The sequence below is a fragment of the Cyphomyrmex costatus genome, unplaced genomic scaffold, assembly GCF_001594065.2.
Source record: "Cyphomyrmex costatus isolate MS0001 unplaced genomic scaffold, Ccosl1.0 scaffold4, whole genome shotgun sequence".
Taxonomy (NCBI): domain Eukaryota; kingdom Metazoa; phylum Arthropoda; class Insecta; order Hymenoptera; family Formicidae; genus Cyphomyrmex; species Cyphomyrmex costatus.
The window spans coordinates 1181179-1207418 of NW_017278207.1; the positions used below are offsets into that span (position 1 = coordinate 1181179).

General features: G+C 33.7%; 1 protein-coding gene across 1 annotated transcript in view; it reads right to left on the reverse strand.

Moving 5' to 3' along the window:
• Positions 1–3020: 3020 nt before the first annotated feature.
• Ror (tyrosine-protein kinase transmembrane receptor Ror) overlaps positions 3021–26240 on the reverse strand; it is a 49842-nt gene continuing 26622 nt past the window's right edge. Inside the window, exons 4-13 of the mRNA XM_018543808.1 lie at positions 8397–8478; positions 6748–7009; positions 6539–6663; positions 5873–6411; positions 5136–5372; positions 4912–5045; positions 4575–4791; positions 4156–4497; positions 3816–4084; positions 3021–3728 (exon numbers count right to left, since the gene is read on the reverse strand). Of these exons, the coding sequence (XP_018399310.1) occupies positions 3030–3728; positions 3816–4084; positions 4156–4497; positions 4575–4791; positions 4912–5045; positions 5136–5372; positions 5873–6411; positions 6539–6663; positions 6748–7009; positions 8397–8478 (2906 nt within the window). The 3' untranslated portion in view covers positions 3021–3029. The remainder of the gene's footprint in view (positions 3729–3815; positions 4085–4155; positions 4498–4574; positions 4792–4911; positions 5046–5135; positions 5373–5872; positions 6412–6538; positions 6664–6747; positions 7010–8396; positions 8479–26240) is intronic.

The following is a 26240-nucleotide window of genomic DNA, read 5'->3' on the forward strand; positions in this document are numbered from 1 at the left end:
AAGTAAAATAAGATCCACCAAACATCCCTTTCTGCCTAAGGACACACAACTTCCACGCGAAGCGAATCGTATGTCCTGAGCCTGAGATACGAGGGAAAAGAAGGGGTGAAAATGGGTTCGCATGGAAAGTTATAAGATAATACTTATATTGTATATGTACAGCAGAAATCTGACGTTATTTTACAAACTTTTTGTATTAATATCTTTTTAACAAATAATGAGCGACGACTAAAATCTGTCGAAGGTTATTCAAAATTATGATCTTAACAACATACATATCAAGGTCAAATAAAAGAAGGCTTTTCTATATTGGATATAACTACCAATAACTTTTTGCAAATTATATAAAACATCTTCATTGTGGGTCATTTCTATTAATATATTTTTGAAATGTAGAAGGGAATAAGACCAAGCGTAATGTACGAAAAACATGAATTGTATATTTATATTTGACTGAATATATAAAGGTCTTAAATATGTATAATTCTTCGCTGGAGTTTACATAAATTAACTTAAACCTAAGTTTCTGTGACAAACCTTCGAGACGGTCGGGATTACAATACATATAAATTTCGATTCGGAGGTTCGTCAATTCTAAAAGTCTTGTTTAAATTAATAGCACTTTCGCGCACTCTCCAATTATTATCCGTCTAGTTAACGGACGTCGGAGTAAAAATCACCGGATGTGTGTTACGTCTTAAATCCAATCTTCCTTCTTTTTTTCTCCAACAAACGGAACACGCTCTTCATGTTTCTTTTTTCATTAATACAAAATTATAAAAAGTATAATACAGTCTCTCCCTTTAATTCTACGTTTCCATTCTCTCTAATCGTTCTGCGCTAATTTACTACCTCAATTTAAAATGGACATTAATTTCGCAAGATTCATCGTATGATGTTGCTCGATCCGATATCAAACAATAATGTTTTAGCGCTTGTTGTATTGTATATATATATATAAATTGTATATTATACGCTCCATATACGAGTAACATATAATTTATACACGAACGCTGATAAAATTTTCCATCCAACATTGCTGAGTGTTTGTGGGTATTAAATCTCAGTCGTTTGCGTCTTTGAAGTCAAAAAATATTAAAGAAAAAATAGTAAATATTAAAAAAATTTAGTGTAAATTCTCTTGCTAACGGTGATACAATTACGTTAACACATTAAGTAACTGTGAATATATTGACAATACGCGAATATATTGACATAGGAAAGCCATAAACAATATAGCAAATAAATTTATTCTTATTTTTCATTATATTATGATTTTTCACAGATAGAACGCAATCTGAATTCATATAGTACAATTGCAGCAATGAATTATTTTCAGCTAAAAGAGTGACTTCAAAGATTTACAGATAAAAGATACATATGATTATCATAAAAATGTACAAATTGAATATTTTTTTTTTATTAACAATCAATATTTGCTATCTCCGGGTTTTGGCATATGATGATTATAAAAATTGCTTTTTAGAAAACGTCTTAATATATATTCACAAAATACACACATACATTCACGCACACAATCATTTCTCTATCGCTCTTGTTTTTTATTTTCGCTTATTACAATATATATCCGATTGCCCACACATACGAATCTTTTTGAACAGTTCCGTAAAGATTATTTGAAAACATGATTCATAAGGGGTATGTTTTATATAGAGCATAACAATATATTCCATACATATTATACTCTTTGGACAGAGCATGCACATGATTAAACACTTGTTTTAATATAAGCTATCAACATTCGTTGATATTGTATTTTGTAAGAGAAAATTTATTTTTCTTCTTTGTGAAATAGAATTATTTCTCGCCCGTCTTATATATTTTATGAATAAACGTATAAATTATACATATATTTGCTAGTTTAATGCTTCAATGGATATCTATCTTTTAGTAAAAAATAAAAACACGTATTAAACATTTCGTTTTATTATGTCGCATTATTATAATCACAAATGGAATCATTATAGAGCATAACGTTCAGTTCTATATCCCATATATGTACGTATTAAATTAGATTATATTAAATTAAATATAAACATTACAGATATATATGTATATATATCATCCAAAATAAATGGTAATGTTATATATTATAAAATACGTGTATATTTATAACAATAAATAAATGCATATATATATTATATGGCAGTGATTAAGTATTGTAGCTACTCTTTGTGTCTATTTTGTGTGTTCGATACCAAATCCAAAAAAAAAATGTAATAGGTCGTAAGAGAAAACTATTTTATACGTTATCCAAAATAAGAGGCAATATAAAATAGGTGTATATTTGTAAAAATAAATAAATGTATGTATATGGCAATGATTAGTTAGCAGCTCTTTGTATCTCCCCTATTCGTTTATAATACTATCAAAAAAGAAGTATCCAATAGTATCGCAAAAATGACATACGTTTTCATTGACGCTGACAAATTATCACGACAAATATACGAGCAACGTACACATTCATGACAGCTTCTTTTCCTCTTTTTGATAAGAAAAAACTGGCAGTGCCTGTTTCGATGACAAACCTGAGTATATATATATATATATATATATATATATGTATTTATATATATATATATATATATTATAAGCCCCCGTTTTAAAAATAATATATTTAAAATATTCACACATGATCTTACGATGTATCTCCCCTATTCGTTTATAATACTATCAAAAAAGAAGTATCCAATAGTATCGCAAAAATGACATACGTTTTCATTGACGCTGACAAATTATCACGACAAATATACGAGCAACGTACACATTCATGACAGCTTCTTTTCCTCTTTTTGATAAGAAAAAACTGGCAGTGCCTGTTTCGATGACAAACCTGAGTATATATATATATATATATATATATATATATGTATTTATATATATATATAGTTATCAAATTTCAAATTCTTAAAGTTGAGAATGGTAAGGAGCTAATGTTTTCGTTGAAAATCAGAAGCTGCGTTTTATTTGATAAAAAATTAATCATTCGTGGTCGCGAATGAAGTCGTTCATTTTGATACCCTTGTTTCAGTCATAACTTTACTGGGATCTGGTAACCTGACAACTAATTGCGCACCGTTTTGCATCGGTCTTGAGCCGTTACTAGGCACGTTCGGCTTGGGTATACCCGCCTGAGGTACTACCGCAGGTAAAACTTTCTTTGCGCCACTTAATTTAGGCGAGCAACACTGTTTATCGTCGTAGACATCGTTCAGATTGACATTCGTAGTAGGATTCTGGTAATTAGACGTTTTTATCGGCGTGCCATGCTCCGTGCTAAAACCGCAATTTGGTCTCTGCTCAACGCAATTAGAATTCGGAAAAGTATTAGTTGGTGGTAGCATTTTTATTACGTTATTGTGATCATTAAGATTACACATGTTTACCGGTTCCGTGCCTGTTTTTTGATCACTTTTATATATCGGCGCTGACAGTTGTGTCGAATTGGTCTTGTTCGTACTCTTGTGACTGCTGCCGGAATAACTGGTGATAGATTCGTTGCAGAAATCGCTCAAGTAGGTTTGGTTTATATACCAATTATGTAGTCGGTGATGTATTTCCGGAAATTGAGGCCTACGATTCGCTACCTCGTGCCAGCATTCAATCATCAGACTGTAAATCATCGTTGGGCAATCTTCAGGACACGGTAATAGTTGCCGTGAGCGAATCATATCTATGACTTCTTGATTATTGTATCCATAATATGGCTACACAGAAATACATGCATAAATTGTAAGAAAATATTAAAAAATTCATTATTATTACTTTCACTTTGATGGTAACTTTAATTTTACCTGCAAGCCATAGCTATAAATTTCCCAGAGTACAACTCCAAAACTCCATACATCTGACTCGGTAGTGAATTTACCATAAAGAATCGACTCGGGTGGCATCCATCGAACAGGGAGTAAACTCTTAGATTGTACTCTGTAGTAGTCGCTGCTATATATATCTCGCGACAGACCAAAGTCTGAAATTTTGACTGTTAGATTATCACCTACTAGACAATTTCTCGCTGCCAAATCACGGTGAACGTAATGATGACTAGCCAAATATTCCATGCCTAAGAAAAACGATAATTATTGTATGTAACAAAATTATGTCAACTTAATCATAAGATAAATCAATATCTACCGGAAGCAATTTGTAAAGCAATATGCAAAAACTCCGGTTGCTCCAGAATTTTTCCGCCACTATTATTTAATGGAACATCCGATCTCGGAGAATGACATATTAGAAACTCATGCAAATCTCCCTGAGTCATGTACTCAAAGAGCATACACATTGGTTCCCCTTTTAGTATTACACCGAGCAGACAAATAATATTTGGATGTCGTAGATCTGTCATCAATTCGACTTCTCTTTTAAAATCGCTTTGAGTCTTGGGCGTCGCATTTTCCTTCAGTGTTTTTACTGCTACATAAATGGGTGGTTCACATTTATTTCCCGTTTGCAATTCGCCCTTATAAACTTTTCCTAAAATTATAATCAATATTAATTTTTGAGTAAAATCATTTATTGAATTTACATAACAAAAATAATTTTCTATTTACCAAAAGCGCCTTCACCAAGTTCTTGCAATAGTACAATATTATTTGTAGTAAATTGCGGTATCCTATTATTAGATGTTCTACTACTGCCACTGCTTAAAGTTCCAGTGCCCGGCGTTGTATTACCAGGCCCTGCCAAAAGAGAACTCATTTCCATGGGTTGTGTTGTACTCCTCCTTCCATCATATATGTTTTTATCACACTGGATACTAGTTAACATCTATTAAAAATAAAGTATTGTTAATGATATCATTTGCTTGCGACATGTAATTGAAAAATATCGACATGATTTTCTACTTTATAATAAATAAAAAATTTGTGTATATACAAATATATTTACTTTATTGGATGGTAAATGATTCATTTGTCTTCTGGATTTCCTACTTCTGTAGCAGCAGCAATAACAAATTAATATAATAACAAATCCTCCTGTTAGTACAAAACCAACGACCGCATAAATCCATAAATTCTCAACTGAAAGTAATAGAAATGTTTTTTTATTAAGTACACGTATAATATAATAGATGAAATATATTTTTAATTGTGTATTCTACAAACTCTTACCACATTTAGGTATACTGCAAAATTCTTTTTGCATTCTGTTATTGACATCAACATAACACCATGGCTGAATTTCTTTACCGCCAGGATTCCGGCAATAAGAATGACGTCCAGCTAATTCGGGATAATCAGAAATCGGAAGATTAACGTGATGAGACCATCGCAAACACATTCTTCCACTAACGCTCGTTTTTACAGTTCCTCGATAGGATTTTCCACTACCCCAATAGCAATAATCATCTGCAAGAAAATGTTAAAATTGTACGCAATTTTTAAGATTTCTATCTACTTAATATTTCATATTTATTTATCTTATAATATATAGCTAATAACTAAAAAATAAAAAAATAATTTATATTTTTAACATGTATTTGTATAGTATTTTTCAATTCAATTCTAAATGTAGTAGTATTTGATAATAAACACGCCAGTAAATTAAAAATTTCACTTCTTTTATTAGCTGAGCAAATTTTACAAGATCATCATACACATTTATTTATTTATTTATTTGGAATCAAGAATTTATGTTGATTTGTATTTCTTCACGAGTCAGTTTTGGATTGTAACTTGAATGTGCAAGGGATAGAATTGAAAGCTAAAATCTCAATTCACAAAGATGCATTCTCTTTAATGTGTAAATCTTGACGAGATATACAATGTATATGATGTATTAAAAAATGTTTATTTTAATAACAACGTTAAATTTCAATTAAAAATTAATATAAAAAAAAAATACATACTTTCTTGTACGTTGTTTACCACGGATAACCCAAGTGTTAAGCAATCACGAGCCTCAGTTGTCCCTTCCAGTGGTAAATCAGAACATTCAACCAAAGGCACTTGATGCCCAATCAATGGATGCCTCTTCGCTATCGCATATTCCTTTCTACATAACTCATTCTCCAGCATTTCACACTCCTCCCGACATATCCTTCGTAATTTACGATTGATCTCATTTCTACTGGATGCTCGTGCGTCGCCGTAACTCTGATTAATTATCTTCTTGTTGCTCGATTTCCCATCTTCACTGGGCATAAAGTTGAAAACTGGGCCCAAAGTAGGACTACGTTTGGGAACACTATGCAGTCTCGAAAAATCATCTGCGTCATCGCGATCACCGTCGTCTAAAAAATCATCTTGCTTGGAATTCAACAGATTGAAGAGCTGCGTGCTCGCTTCCGAGTTCTTCGGTTTTTGAGTATTAGGGTCGCGGCAAATTGGAAAGGCTGAATAGCAAAGGGACGGCTTCGCATATCCTTCACAATTTGATGAGAGCTCGCTGTGTGATAAAACAGTTGAAAATATTTTAGACTTTTTCATCTTACTTAATACCGTGATATTAATATTATCTTGTATATTATATATAAATTTTATTTCAATATTTTCTGAAACTTCAAAAAACGTACTTTGAGAAGTTGATAACTTGAAAGGCCTTCATTAATTTCTCCTCAAGCATTTTCTGTGTCATGGGATATATAATATAAACCGATTGGTTTCCTACAAATTGTGCACAGGTTTTTCCTATATATACCTGTAAAAATTCAACAATCTTGTAACTTCTTCTATTATATCATTAATTTTAAATTCAAGTTTATTCTTGTACTTGAGTACAAACCTCGCAGGTTCCTTTATGATTGTCCTTTCTGCCTGAAACTGAACTTATACTCGACATTTCATCGAAATTCATATTAGGAGGGAATTGTATATTGCCATTAGTAAGGCCGCTGAGTGTATTGAAATCCATGGTGCTGGATTGTGAGCTGGTTGGCTGTGGACTCGGCGAAAGTATATTAAACGGATTCGCAGATGCCAAGTGAGAGATATGAGGCGTAGACATTCCAATTCCAGAGATGTCTAACATGTCTTCATGTCCCATGCTGTTACAAAAAAAAGATAACAGAGTTTATATGTATTCTTATCTTTACGTGTTTGTTTATTAATATAAAAAATACTCTGGTAAGGATATTTTTCTTCTCATAGAATTTTCGTGGTTTAGATTTCACATAAACTTATTTAAAGAGTTATAAGTAGATAAAACAAAACTACGTTGACAAATAGAAAAACAATGATTGTACGTGATATTTTTATGTGATGATTCGGACTGGAACAGACGCGTTATTATTATAAAACATAACCTCAATAAAATCATAGGAAAGTTGGATCTCTAAATATCGTTCGTCACATTTCGAGATGAATGGGCAAAATAAAATCAGTCATTATCAGTCGTTGTCTGGCTATTTATCAATTGACTTCATGTGTGAAAGACCGTGTTATCTAGAAAAAATATTTGCGGCTTCACGTAACCTCGCGAGACAAAGCTGCGCGGAGTATTACCTCGGCTCCGTCGTATTCCCGGCGTTATTTCTGGCTCGTACAAAAATACACGTATTCTGCAACAATGCTAGGTACAAGAGTAGCTTCATAATTCGTAGAGCAATTATCAAAACATTTGGCTTGATGTTTAGGAGTTTGTGTCATTTGACACCACACCCGGCGTCAACCATTTGTAAACTGTAGTAAACTAACGGCTAACGGCACACATTCTTGAAAACATCGATAAACCAAATCCCCGACAGATGGCGCCACGGACGACAATTTTGTGGACACTTGCCGCTAAATCCCTCGCGTCATGAGTAAAAATTCAAATTTAGTTTGATCATGAGCTTTACAATGAAATTATCTTAAATCTTCTTCCCTCCGAATTGATCGAGTCAAAAGAACAACAAAATTAAAACCAAGTAAGTGAAATAATAATATTAGCAGAGGACTTTTATAGAAATAGTATGAATAAATGGTAAAACGGTAAAAACATATCGATAGTGTGCAAGATCCTCAAAATCCTCTCAAAATTTCACGATCGAGTTTTCCTGGTGCGACAATTATTTTTCCTTCCACACACAAAATTTCATAACTGCTTTGTAAAAAAAAAAAATTTTAGCTTTAGAAGCGGAACAGTTTCCTTTTAACGCAAAAATAAATTATAATTCAAAGATACCAGAAGGTTTGCGAGTTATCGCCAGTGTTTTTCATTATCTCGATAAAATTATCTAGATAATCATCTGAATGAAGAAATGGCTTTATCTTATCTTCATCTAGATTATTAAGATTATAGATTAGATCTATATCTTATCTTAGATGTGTAAAAGAAATGTTATTTTTTTCAAAAATATCTAAGATTGAACAAGAGTATTATAAGAAATTAATTTCCAATGAATTTTGTCCTACGTGTTGTGTTTCCAGGTAAAAAAGAAATTTGGTTCTCACCCGTCCATGAAACCTGGTCCTGACATTCCCGAAAATTTGTCACCTGACGGATGTCCCATAGGATGTTCTGGATGTATAGGAGCTGCAAAAGAAAAAACAATATCAGATTAAACTCCACAAACATCAACGTAAGTGCGAAAGCTAAAAAGCTTGATGTGTATGCTATAACTTAAAGCGCAGATAATTTTTTTCTATTATAATAAATTTATCAAAGTTTTTTTAGGGAAAACATTAAAAGCATTTACATATATTGAAAAAAAAGTTATTGTGAATTTTAATATCATACATATTTTTCAAAATAATATTTTACGTTCACGTTTATTTTACAGTAAAAATAAACATTACTTAATAAATATAATAGTTAAATTAAATTAATGATTCTTGTATTAAATAAATATATGTATATGTTTACATTTTTAATAAATGTACAGTTAGTACTATTGAAATGTTTATTAAAATTTAATTATATACATTTCAATGTATGTACAACGCGTTCACTGAATATATCTAAAAAAATAACTCGATACATGATACATAATATATAATACATAGATATACCATACTTATACTTCTTTCATCTGTTCGATATCGATAATTATTGTCTAATTCTTAAGAATATATGTATATGAAAAGACAGTTTTTTTTGTTGAAATATCAAATTTAAAAATATAACTAGATACAGATTTGAAAATAATTTTGGTGGACTATTAAAATTATGCACAGATTGCGGTTGCTATAATATCAATACTTTTTGCAGCGCATTTTGCTCATTATATGCTTGAGTTTTCTACATATAATTATCTTGCTAATATCCATAAAATTATTGTCAGACCTGTATTTACCTTCTTTTTTTAGATATTTCAGCAAAATTGTTGTTGCCAAGTATAAAAAGTTACGCGTATTTGTTAATACAAATTACGTTTGCCGAATCATACATTATGTTTTACACGCTCTACATATTTACATTAATATTAATATACATTATGGTATTTAATATCGGGAGATAACGGTACTACTGCATTTTTTGCAAATTGTTCACACACAGCAAATATTCTGCATCGCCCATTTGCCCATGAATACGAAATAGGAAACGTCGGCTAAAGATCTCCAAAGAGATCTTTCCTTCTTTCCAGCAGCGAAGCTCGACAGCTCGGAGCGTACTAACACGCGCGCGATTACGATCCGTCAAAAAGGAGATGCGACATCAAACGCCTCTGTTTGAAGAAAAGCAATTTCGCGAAGCAATCGTTTTGGCTTATTATAGGCGAAGCGATTTTCCGGAGGAATAACGGGATGGAGGGGCCTCGTGCTCGCCTCCTGTTACCGAGGATTTGCACAGTTTCTCGTCCCTTCTCTTTCTATATATCTTTCTCTTCTCCCTATAGCGCAGTACAAAGCAAATAATATCGAAAATCTGAGTCTACCCCTCGAGAACTCGCATGCGAGGGTTTCGACCTCTTTCTCATCGGACCTGTAAATCCATGAATTGCTCTTAGTAAAAGCAAGGACCCGTGATGTCCCTTAAGAAGTTGCATAAAGAGTCGCCAATTGCATTTCTACGTGCTCTTTAATTTCGCCAATAAGAGAAGCCGCAACGTCCATTCCTCCAGGGGGTTGCTTTTATATATTCTTTTCCAGCAGACTCCCTTAAAACCCCTCTCGGGCTTACTTTTTCAGAAAGAAGAAACGGTGTTCGATGTATAGAGAGCAGTATTTTTAATACATTTCTCATTTCTTTTTAAAGTAAAACTCAAGGAAAGATATAAATAAAGTAGCATATAAAATATTTATGACACTTTACACATTACAATGCAACACATTTCTTTGTAAATAATAAAATGGTATACTTTCTATCGAACTTATAAACACATTACAATTTGTTACAATCACTTTCAAAGAGCCTCGGCAAAAAATGCCGGTTTACAGTACCTTAGTTTTTGAAACTTTTAGTACACCAAATAGTTTGTTATGATGACCCAATAATCCATGCATAGAGTTAGAGATATGGCAGGGGGCTGCCATCTCCTCAAATCTTAAAGGATAAAAATAATTAAAATTGCTTAAATGAACTATATATAATATTCATAAGAAATTAATTTTGGAAAAAAAAAGAATATGCTAAATTTGAAATATAATTGTACAACGTCGCGCCGAGACATTCCGTTCGATATTATGTGCTGCAGCAACGGCAATAAAATTTTCCGCGATCGAGGATAACGACGATTAATCGTTCCTCTCAAGTCATTCCTTGCCGCGCGACGCGGGTGCGATTCCAGGCGATGATAAATACGCGGGTGCATGCGCAGCGTCGCGGTTACGCGAGGGGCACATACAATGAGACGAGAGCAGGCCTCCAAGAAGCCGTACGCACAATGTTGCGACGCGATGCAACTACTGCGCGCGCGAGGCGGCCCACGTATTATGTATCTCGAACAGGAAGTGGAAAAGATAAGGCTGCTCGTGGTCATTAATAATCCCCGCCTACTCGCAAAACAGCTCGCATCCCTACGATCCCAATGGCGCGCGGCGGTGACACCATTTTACAGGGCAGTTATACCGGGTGTCTGCGAGAGACCTTCCAATAATGCGTGAAGACAAAGTAACGTTTTTCTAGAAGAATATATTTCTCCTTAAAAGCCGAGGTCTGATTTAATCTCGAAAATCTATGAAGATGTATATGAATGTTTTTCTAAAAGAAATTTCTCTCCTTAAGAATATTTCTCTCGAAAATCTATGAAGATGTACATGAATAATGTGTTTTTCTAAAAGAATATTTCTCTGCTTAAAAGCGAGGTCTGATTTAATCTCGAAAATCTATGAAGATAACTGATAGCATATCTTAACTAAACACGGACTTAATATTGATTTAATATTCTAATAGATAAATTTCGATGCGTTTGTCGATAAATATACCTATATTTTGAATCATTGACATATTTAATGTTGCAAATTGGAAACATAATTTAACATAGAAATTTTGATAGAGAATATTGCCTTATAATTATTATACGGATTCTTTTGAACATCCAGTATATACGACCGTTCATTATTTACCAAGGCACGCGTGCATTCATGTGTGCGTGGGCGGATATCAGGAGTTTATTCCACGTGCTATTACATTTCCGATCTAATTAGGTGCCTCGGCGGACAATGGCCTATTGCGTTTTATTGAGAGAGATAAATTTGTTGCAATTAGAATTCTCGCCGTGTAATAGCTCCACGTGTAATGTCACGTTCAACGTGGCGCATTTAAAACTCGATCTTTGTTACCAAGCGTGATTTATTGCCAATAACAATGTGGGCAATCATGAGCTTAATTTTAAATTAAAAACTGGCATTACAAGAAGAAGAAAAATAAGCAAAAAATATTACTTTAACATATATACTATCTAATCAAAAATATATATTTTGTGAGATATAACTCAATATATAATTAGAATGTATCTATCGTTGTAAAATGGCATTACACTCTAAAAAGTGAAAAAAAGTGAAATATTTTCACTCTCTCTTGGAGTGAAAATATTTCATACTCCACGAAGTTTAGAGTGTATCTGAAAATTATGCAATGGAATATCTGAGGAAAAGATATCAATATATCCGAGAACGCGTTTTATTATTATATATTTATACATTTTAATTAGTTCTTCAATTAAAATACTCATTATGGTTCATAGTGCGTGCAAACACATTTGTTAGAAATAGACTTTCGTAAACGAAGAAGACTAACGATAAGAAGAGTCGCGTGCACTCTTCGATAGTCGTTCAAGGGACCGCACACGTACGCCTCGCATGTTCGTACGCCGTAGTCAATGAGAGAGGTCGTTGATCATTGGTCAGGCAAGATTAATGATGCCCGTGCACGTGCACCACTCTCGTCTGCGTGGAAATCAGGAACCGAGCGGATTCGAAGCAAATTTCAGCCGTTATATAGTCTTCCTCTGCGAAACGCTGAGTAAGACATCGATTCGCTGTTGCAGACTTATCAATTCTTCTTTTCACGATTTACCACGAACTTAATACTTATTCAGTACAATCTCCAATTCAACGAGATTCACCGTGAGATATCTTAAAAATAGACTCGTTTTCAAAGGAAAAGGACGTATCATATACTCGGTGGAACGATGATGAAATAAGCCATTAAGTCACGAGGTTCAGCGTAACATTATGAGAAGCAACGTAATCTCGTCTAATGTCGTGCAATGAAATGTAATAGCGGCCACGATGTATCACCTTATTTTGCATGTGGCCAGGTATTACGTTGCATCGGTGGGCCTCTGTGCGCGAGAGCAAATCTCGTGCGTTTCGAATCTTTTTTGTTTCGAAATTTTTTACGTTAATCAACAATAACATTCGGCATTTAAACTAAAAAAATGATAAAGTCAAAGGAAAAAATTAATTAATTTACCAAATAAAGTTCTATTGCACAATTAAAATTAGATAATTACAACATATCCAATAAAAAAAGATGCTTTCTTGTGTTTAAAACGCATAAAGACAAAATACTCTAATATTTAATGCCATTTTTATAATTTATATCGCAATTGATGTAAAAACTCTGGGGGTAGTTTTTCTACATTTAGAGAATAAAACTTTATGAAAATGATTTTTATAATTAGCGTTATGGAAGATAATATTGTAAAAAGGCTCTGTTTCTACCATGTGTATACATTCTTACTATACAGATGCATTTGCTTTTAATTTAGCAAACGAAGCGTCCTCATGGGAGGTCGCGTTTACACCAACAGAGCGTCGTTACTCAGGTTCTCTATCGTCCTTGTAAATTATCAGTGGAACGTTCGCGGCACGCCATTCTGAGGGGTCACGTATGTGACCCCCGGAGCCTGCGACCTTGCACACGCACGCAACGAGAAACAGAAAAAAGAGTTGTGAGAGAGAGAGAGAGAGAGAGAGAGAGAGAGAAAGAGCGTTTGTCTTTGATAATCAACGAATGTCCCATCCATCTTGGTCGAAGAGGTCAACACTTTTCCGGGTGCGACACCCGCGGCGGCCGATCGCGACCGGTGCATTATTCATGAGACTGCCGTCGTAAGTGTTGTCCGAAATTCAATTCGGTAGTCCGCGAAGAACGTTGTACGTGATTTGCCTCCTGCTGGACACACAAACGTACGACAGGATCTTCCTCCTTTATCTTTCATATAAAAGCAGATGACGTATCTTATTGTTTATCATGCAACTAAAGATCAGAGAATGAGAAGCGAATAAGACAATTATAATTTTAAAATATGCACGCATAAGAATCTTGTTGCCACTTATCATAAATGTTGGCTATCTGATATCATTCTCGAGTCTTTCACGGTAGAGATAATCGGCTCAAACGTTTCTTGTTTTTTTACATATTATTATACACGTGTATATAATCGTAATACAAAGTGTGTGCAAGACTATCCATTATTCTGTTTTTAATATAATAAGTATTCAATTGTGAATCTCCAGTTCCATTCTGAGTTTATTTATTGTTTTTTAATTTTATTTCTTATTTATATAAATTTTGTTTATTTCTCATTTCTAATTGGTGAGCATTTACATATAATTCCGTTATATTGCGTTTTCCGAATTTGTGTAGAGTATTTGGAGATCTCAATACCAAAGTTCTCTCTTATTCTCTCTTAACCATTTTTCTTCCTCTGCCGTCTTTCTATCCTCTCGCGCATTGTTGAGCTTCTGTTCTGTCTCATCGATGAGCAGAACCGCTAATCGCTTCGAGCAAGTTCCCAGAGGAGCGCGGAAGCTGATCGACCTGGAAAAGTTATGATGCTGTTCTCTCGTCAGTTCCGAGGAATGATCGATAGACGCAACTTCGAGTTTCAACTGCACTTGCGGGAGAGATAAGCGGTTGCTGATAATGAAAGTGATGTCAGGTTTTATGTTGTAAACATCGACAAGCATTAATATCAACTGATGATATATTACACAATAATGATATTGAAATTCTTTTATCAAGACAAAAAAAATTCTCATTAATATTAAATAATAATTAAATTTTGCCATTTATTCATTTAGCCTTTTTTTAGCTGCATTTATAGTAATTTTTTTAATACAAAATATGATAATATACTTTCAAATATCTAAATAATAAATTTAGAAAAACAATTTATAAATATAAATATTTATTTAAAAAATGACAGAAATAAGATAGAAATCTTAAATATAAATTAGATTGTATATTTTTATATTTTTGTTTTTATTAATAATATTCTTGTAGAAATCTTAACACCAATAAGAAATAGTACATATTATTAAATCTTTACTTGAATTTGCAACTACAAAAAATATATCAAATCTTAGAAGACAACATTCTCAAAATAAGAAACATCCGCAGTTGTAACAACTTTTAATTGCGGAAATATGTATTATTATTAAATCTTTATTTGGAACAATAATTATAAAAAATATCTGAAATCTTAGAAGGCACGATTTTTTATCGCAATTTTTTAATGTCGATGCTAACGTGTATTGCGGAAATGTATCCCGCAGCATCCGTCCGAGACAATACTGTCTGATTCCGCCGCGATTTCACATAATTTCGCTAATGGACCCTAGTAGTCGAGGTAACCCCGTGCGCAATGCTATTAACTGCGCTATTAAATAGCTTTTACCCGTGCGCGGGTATCGATAGTCCATTAATATTAATGCACCACCGGCGACTAATGAGCGGCGCCGATCGTCTAGTAGCGCTGCGTCCGATAGTGGCTCCGTGCTATAAGCTACTTTCCTCCATTAAGATTTAACGCGGACCTCACTATGCCGTGCGTCCATAACTGCGAGAAAATTGTCTGTCCTCCTCATCTGCATACTCCGCACGCGGACCGCGGTTCGCGCAGATACGCGCGCCAAGAACACACGCCGTAGCTTAAATCGCGCTGCTCGGCTTTATTATAATTTCACCCGTGATTTTGCTAATGGGGATTAACCCCGGCGGAATGTGAAGCAATATTAAGGGAAAACAACCCGCGAATTTCACGATTTCACAGGCCATAATCCGCCTAACCACCTTCGCTCAAAATATACTCAATAGTAACCTTTTCCGTCAGTAACCCAAGTGGGAACAGAATACCATAAACCAGCATTGACTCCTGGCAACGTACCGATTGTGTACTGAAAAACGGATTTCGTTTTTCAGTACTAGTTCTATATTGGGCCAGTATTAAATAAACAACATTATGGTACTCTTCCAGCGTGTGAATCGGTATTGAATATTAATACCGAGCTAGTATATTATTAGTAAATTTTCGATATGATATCGGTACAGAAATTAATAAAGAAATGTCTTTACATATCAGAACAGGAACAGTATATTGCCGATATATCATCGATATCATATTCGTACTGAAATTGACAGAAGAAGTATGTCAAGCGACAATACCGAACCAGTACATTGCTGGTAGATTTGCAGTACCGCATCTATATTGAAATTGTCAAAAGTAACTTATCGGGTATCAGCATTGAAACGGTACATTGCCAACGGATTATCTGTGCCATATTTGTATAGAAATTGGCAAAAGGAACATGTCAAGCCACTGTACCGAACCAGTACATTGCCGGTAGATTTTCAGAACCGCATCTATATTAAAATTGTCAAAAGTAACGTATCGGGTGTCAGTATTGAAACGGTAAATTACCAGCGAATTATTTGTGCCATATTTGTATAGAAATTGGCAAAAGGAACATGTCAAGCCACTGTACCGAACCAGTACATTGCCGGTAGATTTTCAGTACCGCATATCTATGAAATTGTCAAAAGTAACGTATCGGGTGTCAGCATTGAAACGGTAAATTGCCAGCGGATTATATGTGCCATATTTGTATAGAAATTGGTGAATTGAACTCGTCCTTTGTCTCCTAGTAACAAAAATTTTATTAAACGAACTATAATCTCTGAATTACAAGTATAAAAGTCAATGATTTTCCCGTTTCGATAATCAGGTAAATTTTTTTAAATAATATATAATAATTAAAGTGCTCATTATTGTATTATATATTATTAATAATTACTTTAAATTATATTGAATAATTTTATTTTTAATCATAATTTTTTTTCAATTATTTTACAGTTAACCTAAAACATCTCATGCTTAAAGACAGTGAAAAACGTATCTGTTACGATTGATTTATATTTGCTGTGATAAATTTATTTTAATATAAGAAAAGTAGTACGGATTTTTTATACAATACTAGTACTGTGTGTGTTATAATATATTATTAATACAGAATTAGTACTGGTACTTATTGTGAGAAGTCAGCATCCCTAAATGTAAATTTTGATAAAATCATTATTGCATTCGTTTGTCCACTGTTTGTCCACGCGTTTGTCCACCCTATTATTATTATATTTTTCATAATAATGAAAAATAATCACTTGGGGATACTACAATTTTTTTTGAGTATAACTTTTTTTTGGAGGGTGGACAAATGAAAATAACGGGTGGACAAACGTGGACAAACAGTGGACAAACGAATGCAATAATGATTTTATCAAAATTCGCATTTAGGGGTGCCGACTTCTCAGAGCTGCTCTGAGAAGTCAGCATCCCTAAATGTGAATTTTGATAAAATTATTATTGCATTCGTTTGTCCAATGTTTGTCCACGTTTGTCTACCCATTATTTTCGTTTGTCCACCCTATTATTATTATATTTTTCATAATAGTGAAAAATAATCACGTGGGGGTACTACAATTTTTCTTTCTATATAACTTTTTTTTGGAGAGTGGACAAATGAAAATAACGGGTGGACAAACGTGGACAAACAGTGGACAAACGAATGCAATAATGATTTTATCAAAATTCACATTTAGGTATGTTGACTTCTCATTGTTAGTACTGCTGCAGCATTATGATTCGGTAACCATTTTTGGTATAATATTGTTACTGCATTAGGTACAATATGTGTACTGATTTTCGGTATTATTGTGGTACTGTAATCCCGTATTGTAATACCGTCCTATAATGGTACCGACGTTTAGAAACATTACGACACCGTAATCCCGTACCATAAGAGTACTGTATTTCGAGTCTTGGCCCGTTGCTATCATCCCAGTATTATATCAGTACAATACCAATACTGGCATCCGATATCACGCCGGTACTGAATACTATAAAAGTTGGTACTGGGCCAGTATCTCGCCGGTATTCAATTCCCACTTGGGAACGTACAAATTATTTTATTCAAAGCCATTTGATATTATTTTTGTCGTATATATAATATGTTTCAAGTTACAGATCAAATCATGTAGCATCATTTATAATTTTTAACTGAAATAAAAGAAACAGAACAGATAAACACTTTTTATTTTAAAATTTTTTATGATTATAGTAGCAATTAATAAAATAATTTCAAATCTTATTGGACCGTGAGAGTTTTGAACTAAATATCGATAAGATAAAAATTTAATATTGCTACACGTATCTATGTATAACACATTATATTTACATTATATTGTACTTTATAGTCGTTATATTAATTAAGTATAGTTTGTATTAAAATAAATAAATAAATTAAAATATTATGTAACATTATATAATACATAAATTATATAATATTATGTAATATACAAATGTTGTACTTAATACAAGATAAAATTTCTCATAAATGTTCATGTTCAAAAACTTTAAGAGAAATATATATAACTCGTGAAATTTAAAATCTTTTATAATATTTTATATAAAATCACTATCGTAAAACTTAATGTGTGTACGTATTATTTTTTGTGTTGCGCGCATCTTCGATCACAGTATATACTTTATATGAATGGCGTGATTATCGTCTCGTGAAGAGGTGTTCCGATATTTTTCACCGATTCCAGCACGCGGACCCGAGAGAAAATTGTTTCGCTCTGATATAACACCGACATTGCTGCGTCAGCACCGGCCGGCGCTCGCAATATAACCCGATAATATACGATTACGTTTAATCGTGCGCGCCGCGCTGCTTGAGCGGGAGTTAAGCTTCGCGAGGATGAAGGCGAGAAAATTGCCGAGCCCGAAATTATACGCAAGGTGCTCACCGTTGAAACTTGAATTTCTCGTGTCTGCGGTTGTCCATCTAGCTGATTATTAATTAATCCCTGTTAAATGTTTATGTTATATGAATTCGCATTTGATTTAAGTTATTGTAAATATTTAATAAACGGACTTATTAAGATATAAAACGTATGGCATGTGCCAGCTTTGATTTATGCTAACAATAAGTAAATATTCGTTGGATTATTTAATTCAGGAGTAGTTATAGAATATATTAAGTACAGAGAGACTTAATTTTTTTGTAATCCTGTTGTAGAAATGTTGAATATTTTTCGCATCACTTTATAAAAAGATTTTCAGAGTATTTCAAATCTAGCAAGTTTTTAATAGAGAGAGAGTCTCTAATATGGCTGATAATTTTTAAGGTACAATATAATTGTAAAAAAGTGACAAGTTTTTATGTCGATGCAAATATTCTCTGCTCCAGCAAGTTAATAGAATGTTAACACCAATTTTAGTATATTAATTTCAACATTACGGAAATTTTACCATCGAGGTGAAGTAATTTTTTGGATTTTTCAATCTCCCGGAATGTCGATAGCTGCGTGGATTCTGAATCGTGGTTTGGCATCGGAATTGACTGGATGGCGATCGAGCCATTTCGCGGCCGCGTATATTTGCTCGATTCGAATTCGCGAGCAGTTTTCTAGTAGCAGATCCGACACATTGAAGCCGCGATAAGCCTTTATTTCCTTTTTACTGAATTATTTGCATTTTTCTCGTTTATTTTCGTGAGGCGACGATGGAATGAAAGCGTCGATCAAAATCATATTCGGTATTTCATATTATTGCAAAAATATTCTCTATATATCTTTTATATATGAATAGTTCATGTATCTATATTTATTTATATATAACATACAAATAATATATAATAAATAAAATAAAAATGTAACATTATACAATATGAACAAAATACAAAGAAATAAATGTTGATAGCGTTTTAAAGATTAAAATTGATTTTAATGTTATATTATTCGATTCATAAATAGCTCATCAAATATTGTACGATTTTAAGGGATAACACATACGCGTTTTTTAAATTTATATTAAAAAATTGTATATTGGATAATACAATACATACTGCAAGAGATAACGTCGAATATTCCTCCGGCAAATAATGCAACATATCTCAGAATGAGTCAGATCGACTCCGTAGATTTTCTGGAGAAATATCGTTGGTGCGGCACGTATATAATACTGATAGAGGAACTTTTGAGACCCGCCTCACATACAAGCCACTTTCCGCGGCGCCATAGCGCGATTGTGACCTTTCATCGATTCATCTGAAAGCTCTCATTTATTTCGAAGTATTTCTGAATGCGATATCCCACAGATGTGCCATTGTGATACCGCTGAACAATAGCTGGCTTGAAATCAGTTTCAATCCTTTCAATGCCGAAGTCCTTCTTATTGAAAAATCTGAATTTTTTTATAAACTGCTGAACGTTTCAAGAATTTTTAAGAATTTTAGGGTATAATACACATCTAATCATACTTCACGAAATAAGTTAAAAATCAAACGAAGTGTATTAAATAAATTTGAAATTTTTTAATTATTTACTAAATAGATTCGTGTCTGATTATGCAGATAAAGATAAATAATAATTCAAACACCCACATATTATTATAATAATAATGCAAAGATACGTTCGAGGGATTAATTTCTCGTCAATGTTACTTGCACAGTATAGGTATATTTAACATCAATTGCGAAGGGAAGCTCTGAGAATGTGTCTCGAGATCACTATAATAATCTTGTCGACCCTTTTTGGTATTATCGAAAGCGTTGAAAGCGTTTTCATGGAGATTACCTGTTTCGCTGCTCTGCGCAAAATCTACCATGTTCTCGACACTTGTCGATTATCATAAGTCCTTTAAAATCGGAGATTTACTGCATATCTGTATACTATCCTCTAAACCTCTAAATCCTCTCCGTGAAGGTTTAATAACCGCTGCTGTTACATGGAAATTTCGAAATATTAAGCTCAAGAAATGTGTGAATATAATTATCAGAATATATAAAATTTATTTTCCGATAATATATTATAAAAAGTATTTGATTTTTAAGATATTAAAAATCAAATACCTTTAAATATAAAAAAACTAAAAAAAAAAAAAACTATAAATATGCAACTATACTAAATAAATCATTTTATAATTACAATAACTATAAAAAATAATATATTCAATTATGTATAATACATTAATTCTTTATAAAACTTGTATAGTTGTCACCTTTATATTTTTATTATTAATATCTTTTTCTTTGAGCGCGTGCAGTTATAGGATATATTATCGGATAAAACGTCTCTATATTTATATTTAAAAATCTATAATATTTAATCATTTTCTTTTTTTCAGTTAGAATTAAACTGATCCATTAAAATAAAATTTGATTAGGGGATAATAAGTCATTATAGTTAATGACCAATCCTTGACGCACAATACATCAGAATTTAGCCGTAGCGTTAAACGATTAGTCGGATCCACTGTGAGTTTACACAACAACCGTGTAATGAAGTACACTCAAATCGAATATACGTAATTGCCTCATCAACAGAGGTCCCGTTCGCGGAGCGGAAACATGTCATCGCGATTTTGTCACTAGTTGAACGGAATACATTGCATTGCGGGATCAAATATGCATAGAATGTTTGCGCGATTTTCAATCGACTGCGCGTATATTCGCGCAGCCTATGCAAATATCGACGCGCAATTTTATTCGCTTTTATTTCGCGGAACAAAGAGAAAAAAAAATAGAGAGAAAGAGAATTTTCGTGCAGGCTCGCCGCTTCTGGAGCAAATGACCGCTCGGAATTGGTTTCTGCCTTTCGGCGATCGTAAATCGATAGGCAACAGCGGCGATAGAGCGCGGAAAGTGGAAATCCACGTAAAAACAAAGTCTTAAGCTGTGCCGTTAAAGTGTCGAAACTTCCTGGGAACGCAACCAGTATCGAGGAATTATGGTTATTTCGCATTTTATTCGCTCGTAGCGAGAAAACAAGAGATTGAGATGGAAATCTTGATTGTTTCTCACTAAATAAAACACGATTTTTTTAAATAAAAATAATACATTTTTTTGTATTTATTTCATACTTATATCGAAAAGAAAAAAGCAACTCATCTAATATACTCACACACCTACAATAAGCATTATTTATTTATTCATTTAAAAGGTAAGTAAATGTATAATACGAATAATATATACAAATATCCTTAATATATTTTTTAAATATTATTATTGTTACAGTGATGTTTTATATACATATTCTTCATTGGTTACTTATTAATTTGGAATTAATTTTTAATGTAGAATATCAAACTATCATTGTGATTACATTAAAATGTATTAAAAAAATATCTTTAATATATGTGTGTGATTTTTTTCCGTGTAAAACTAAGCCATTATATTGCATGCAAATATAAATTAATACATTTAAATGTATAATGTTATTTTTATACGGGAAACTAAATAACACATATTGAAATCATTTTTACACACTTGTATTTACAGTGTATTTATTTTAAAGAGACCATTATTTCAAAAAGAATATTTTTTAATTATTACGTCTTGAATATATTATATAACATACAAAAAACATGTTTTTTTAACAAAGTACGTCAGCCTGACTATTTAAACGTCTGCTTTAAATCTGATTATTTATTTCATGCATCTATTTGAAGAAGAAACAAACGAAAGGCATCGTTGATAAAATTTTCTATGATTGTGCTGTAGTCGATTGTGCTATACAGTACCTGTTATTACGCACCAAACTCTGAAACGTCAGTCTAGTTTGAGTGCAAGTGTTTCAAGACGATGAGGAGTACCGTTACAATGATTTTATTCTGACGCTTTCAATTTTAATGTTAATTCACGTCGGTGGGCGTGTGCGATGCGATACAAACACTTTTCTATACATCGTACAATGCGCTTCGATATTCAACGCAGCATAATGGACAGCTCCAATGTTTGATTTCGCACGTTCGACACTCGATATCGATTATTCGACTTCTATTGTACGCACAAAACGTGTTCTATTCATTGAATGCCGTGACGGTAAGATGCACCATTGAGATTACAACAATAGAAATTACAATAACGCGCACTCCCGCATTAACTGCGGCGTAATCTCAAAAATAATTATGCCGTGAAATTCGACAAACAGTATATATGTATATGTATATTATATGTCAAAATTTAGAAAGCAATGTAAATAAGATATTGTTGCATGTTTAAATGTTGAGTTACATGTAAATGTTACGATATTTATTCTATTTTTTGTAGCCATTCATATTTTTTTCATCAATTTTTAATTATCATTATATATAATCTCAAGTTGGTTTTAGGAAGTGCTAGAGTGATTAAATTATCGACATTATAGTTGTATAAAAATCTCCAGATTTTTTCTGAACGGAATCAAAAATCCATTTACAGAATTAAAGCAGACGCAAAATTAGGAAGTGTGATGTAGTGGACTTTATACTAAAATCGGAAAGAAGTTAAAACTTACTTAACTTTTTTTTACGATTTTCATATAAAGTTCACTACACCACCTTCTCAAATATTTTTTAGTCCTTTGAAAATATAAAAACGTATTACCGTCGTGTTCTGCTCGCTTCATTTTTTTAATTGATTTCGAAAGGAATTGATCTGCTCTAGCTTGTCGATATGTTACAGTTCATAACAATAGACAATACGTTCGATAAATGTGAATGACAAAAACTTTACGTTTCTTCTCTCTCTCTCTCGTTAAAACTTTTATTATATTCTCGGGAAAGAAATAGAAAAGGGAAAATCGAGCGTCGCATATACGCGAACGAGAGAAAAGCGAGAAACGTATCGATGGATCATTGACTGAAGAGAGACATATTTGTCACACGCGTTTCATCCGCGTATTTTGTGAACCGGAGAGACGGGTGACGGTGGAGAAGTATAAACCGACAGTGTTCATTCCGTGTATCATTTCCTGAGGGCAAGGGAGATGTAGGGTGGACGATCATGGGATGGGTCCGTGTTTAATAAATACATGACTGGTGCCGGGCAATAGTTTACACAGTCCGACGTTTCTACGCGCTGCTGCGCGACCCCCGGGATTATCCGAAATGTCGATACAAGGGTGCACCGCGCCATTACGTTTTATCCGTTTTACCGGATGCACCTATGCACACAGGGTGTCCAAAAATAGTCGGGTCAATTTTTATGAAATACAAGAAGATAGTATAGTGCGGTTCTCCTGCATTTTATTTAAAAGTGAATCAAAATCAAATTTAAAAGTGAAGTATAAAAAAGTGATTGTGTGCCTAATATTTACTTATATTTTCATTGCCCGTATTAGCCGAATTTTATATAGTTTCTTTTTTAATTTCAACCTATTCATTGAACGAAATATTCGAGTATTAAATTTTCTCCTTTTTTAAGCAAGTGTTTAATTTAATAAAAAATTCGAAATAACATGGAAAATATGAACAAAACGTGTAGACAGATCTCTTCTCGCGGCGCGACGCGGCGTAGCGATGTTGGAATGACATCGATCAGCACCTGTAGTCGCAGTGTAGCTCGAACAATTCTAATAATCCCGCTTATTGTTTAGATCTAAGCGTCGCTCGCGTGCGGCGTATCCATTTCACGCATCGCGGAGCAGCCGAGATCTGTCGGCGGCGAGAGAGCTCGCGGATCGCTTGCCCGACCGGAGCTTAATCCGCGCCGCATACCGGAGCTACCGTTCGTTCTCTCGAATTTACCCCTAACCGCCGTTATATCGATGGCGCGGGCGGTGCCAGATGTCGAAACCCGGGCGCCGTGTCGGTCGCATACCTGCGATCCGGACGATAGCTACTGCGGGGGTCGGCCGATATAGGTTCGATAAGTGACAAGGGCCGGCCGCGATAAACCGGACCTATGCAGCTGCAAGCTCGCAAAATCCGATCGCTGATTTCAGTCGGTGCTAACCATTATCGGCAAGCTGTGCTCGGCCAAGCATAACTTGCGGTGAGAAGAGTCGACAGTGTTCACGTTAAAATCTACATTGATTGAATTAACAAAAGCTGCTGATATAGCAATTCTTTCACCTTCTCACTACGATGGACATAAATATATTATATATATATTTTGAGTCACGATTTTTTCCCAACTCAATATATAAAATTATATTATATATATCGCTATATATTTCACAGAAAGATAAGCATGTACATGTGAATTCAGCGATCACTGAACTTGACATTCTCTCTGTTATTGAAAAGATCGTTTCTCTTGATGCACTTGAAGCGATCTACGCGAACAAGCATTATAATTTGCAATAGCCATTATTTTTTCAATTGTGCGGTTTCCGATCAGTGGACCATGAAGTGCATGTCTCGGCGCGTTATCTGTATATCATAAACGCTTCGGGCGATCTGATACAGCATGCAAAAGGTCAGACCATCCGTATATGAACGTTGTACAACTGTCGGTGCCACATCCTGTGACGCGGGTAAATAGCCTTCACTGTCCTCGTTCATGTTCCTACTTAGGAAAGGCTCTCAGGCAAGAGTAAGCAGAAAGAGAGAGAATTCTTTCCTTTTTCTCTTCCTGTCTCTCTCTCTCTCTCTTTGCTTTCGTCTAAAACCATTTCTCTCTTCATAACTATCCTCGTAACCTCTTCCATTCTTTTTCTGTTCTTCAATCTCCTCATCCGTTTTTTAGTTACATCCAGGCAAAACGTTTGACGTTAACATCTACTACCTTTTTTGCCCATTTACATTTCTTTGTATATTTTTTTTTTTTTGTTTAGCGCTTCTATCCGGGATTTCATTTCACGATACATAATGAAATTCCTATTCTCTCTTTCTTTATCCATTGTCGTGTGAATTAATTTAATTTCTGATTCGTAAATTCATTTAGCCTGTAGCTTTTGTTTCTTTTATATCGCAATTTTTAATGTGATTGTAATTATTTCTTATGTTTCTTAATAAAATTGTTCTTTGAAACCAAAATTTCGTTTTCATCTCTTCTCTCTTATTTTGCAACAATACTTCATCTCTTATACAACTCTCTTTTTGCTTCCCTCTTCATCTCTCGTCTTTTGTTTGTCAACATTAAGATCGGTACACGCATTTATACGATATACTTACTTGCGCGTAATATTAGAGAGATTAAGAACGCATGAATCCTGCGTGCGAGGTTGCCGCGATGGGAATGCAAATGATGAAGATACATGCGAGATTACGCGAAACGCGGATTGTTAAGTCTTTTAATCCCGGCTTTTAGAGGGACTACGGGTGTTAGCACCGTCGGTTCGCTATGTACAATACAAATCTACCGCTGCGTATTGCCCAAACTGGAATCTACCGTGTATACGTTTGTAGAACGGGAAAAAATTGCTATTCATATACGATGTCGATTATGTTTCTATGTTATGCGGTTTATACCTAAATTTTACTTCTTGTCCCTTTCAGGGTTTTGGCGTATTGCGTTGCAATCTCAACGAAAGCGAGACTAGAAATGTTGACGTTTTCAAAGTGAAGAAAACTTATAGCACATTCAATTGGATGCAGTGCACATTGCTGTACTTAAGCCGTCGTACACAAATTGACATAAAGATGTTTAACAGTTTAACATAAATATAAACCGTAAAATCTTCAATACACTTTAGGGCGTGCTGTTAGATAAAATGTATTTTACAATTCAAAATATTTGCATTTCACTTTTACTTAGATTAAAATAGTGTATAACAGTTTTAATAAATATCAATGCTTACTAGTGCACACACACATCTAACTAAATTTGTTACAATATTAATAGTTACCTTTTTAGAAAGTT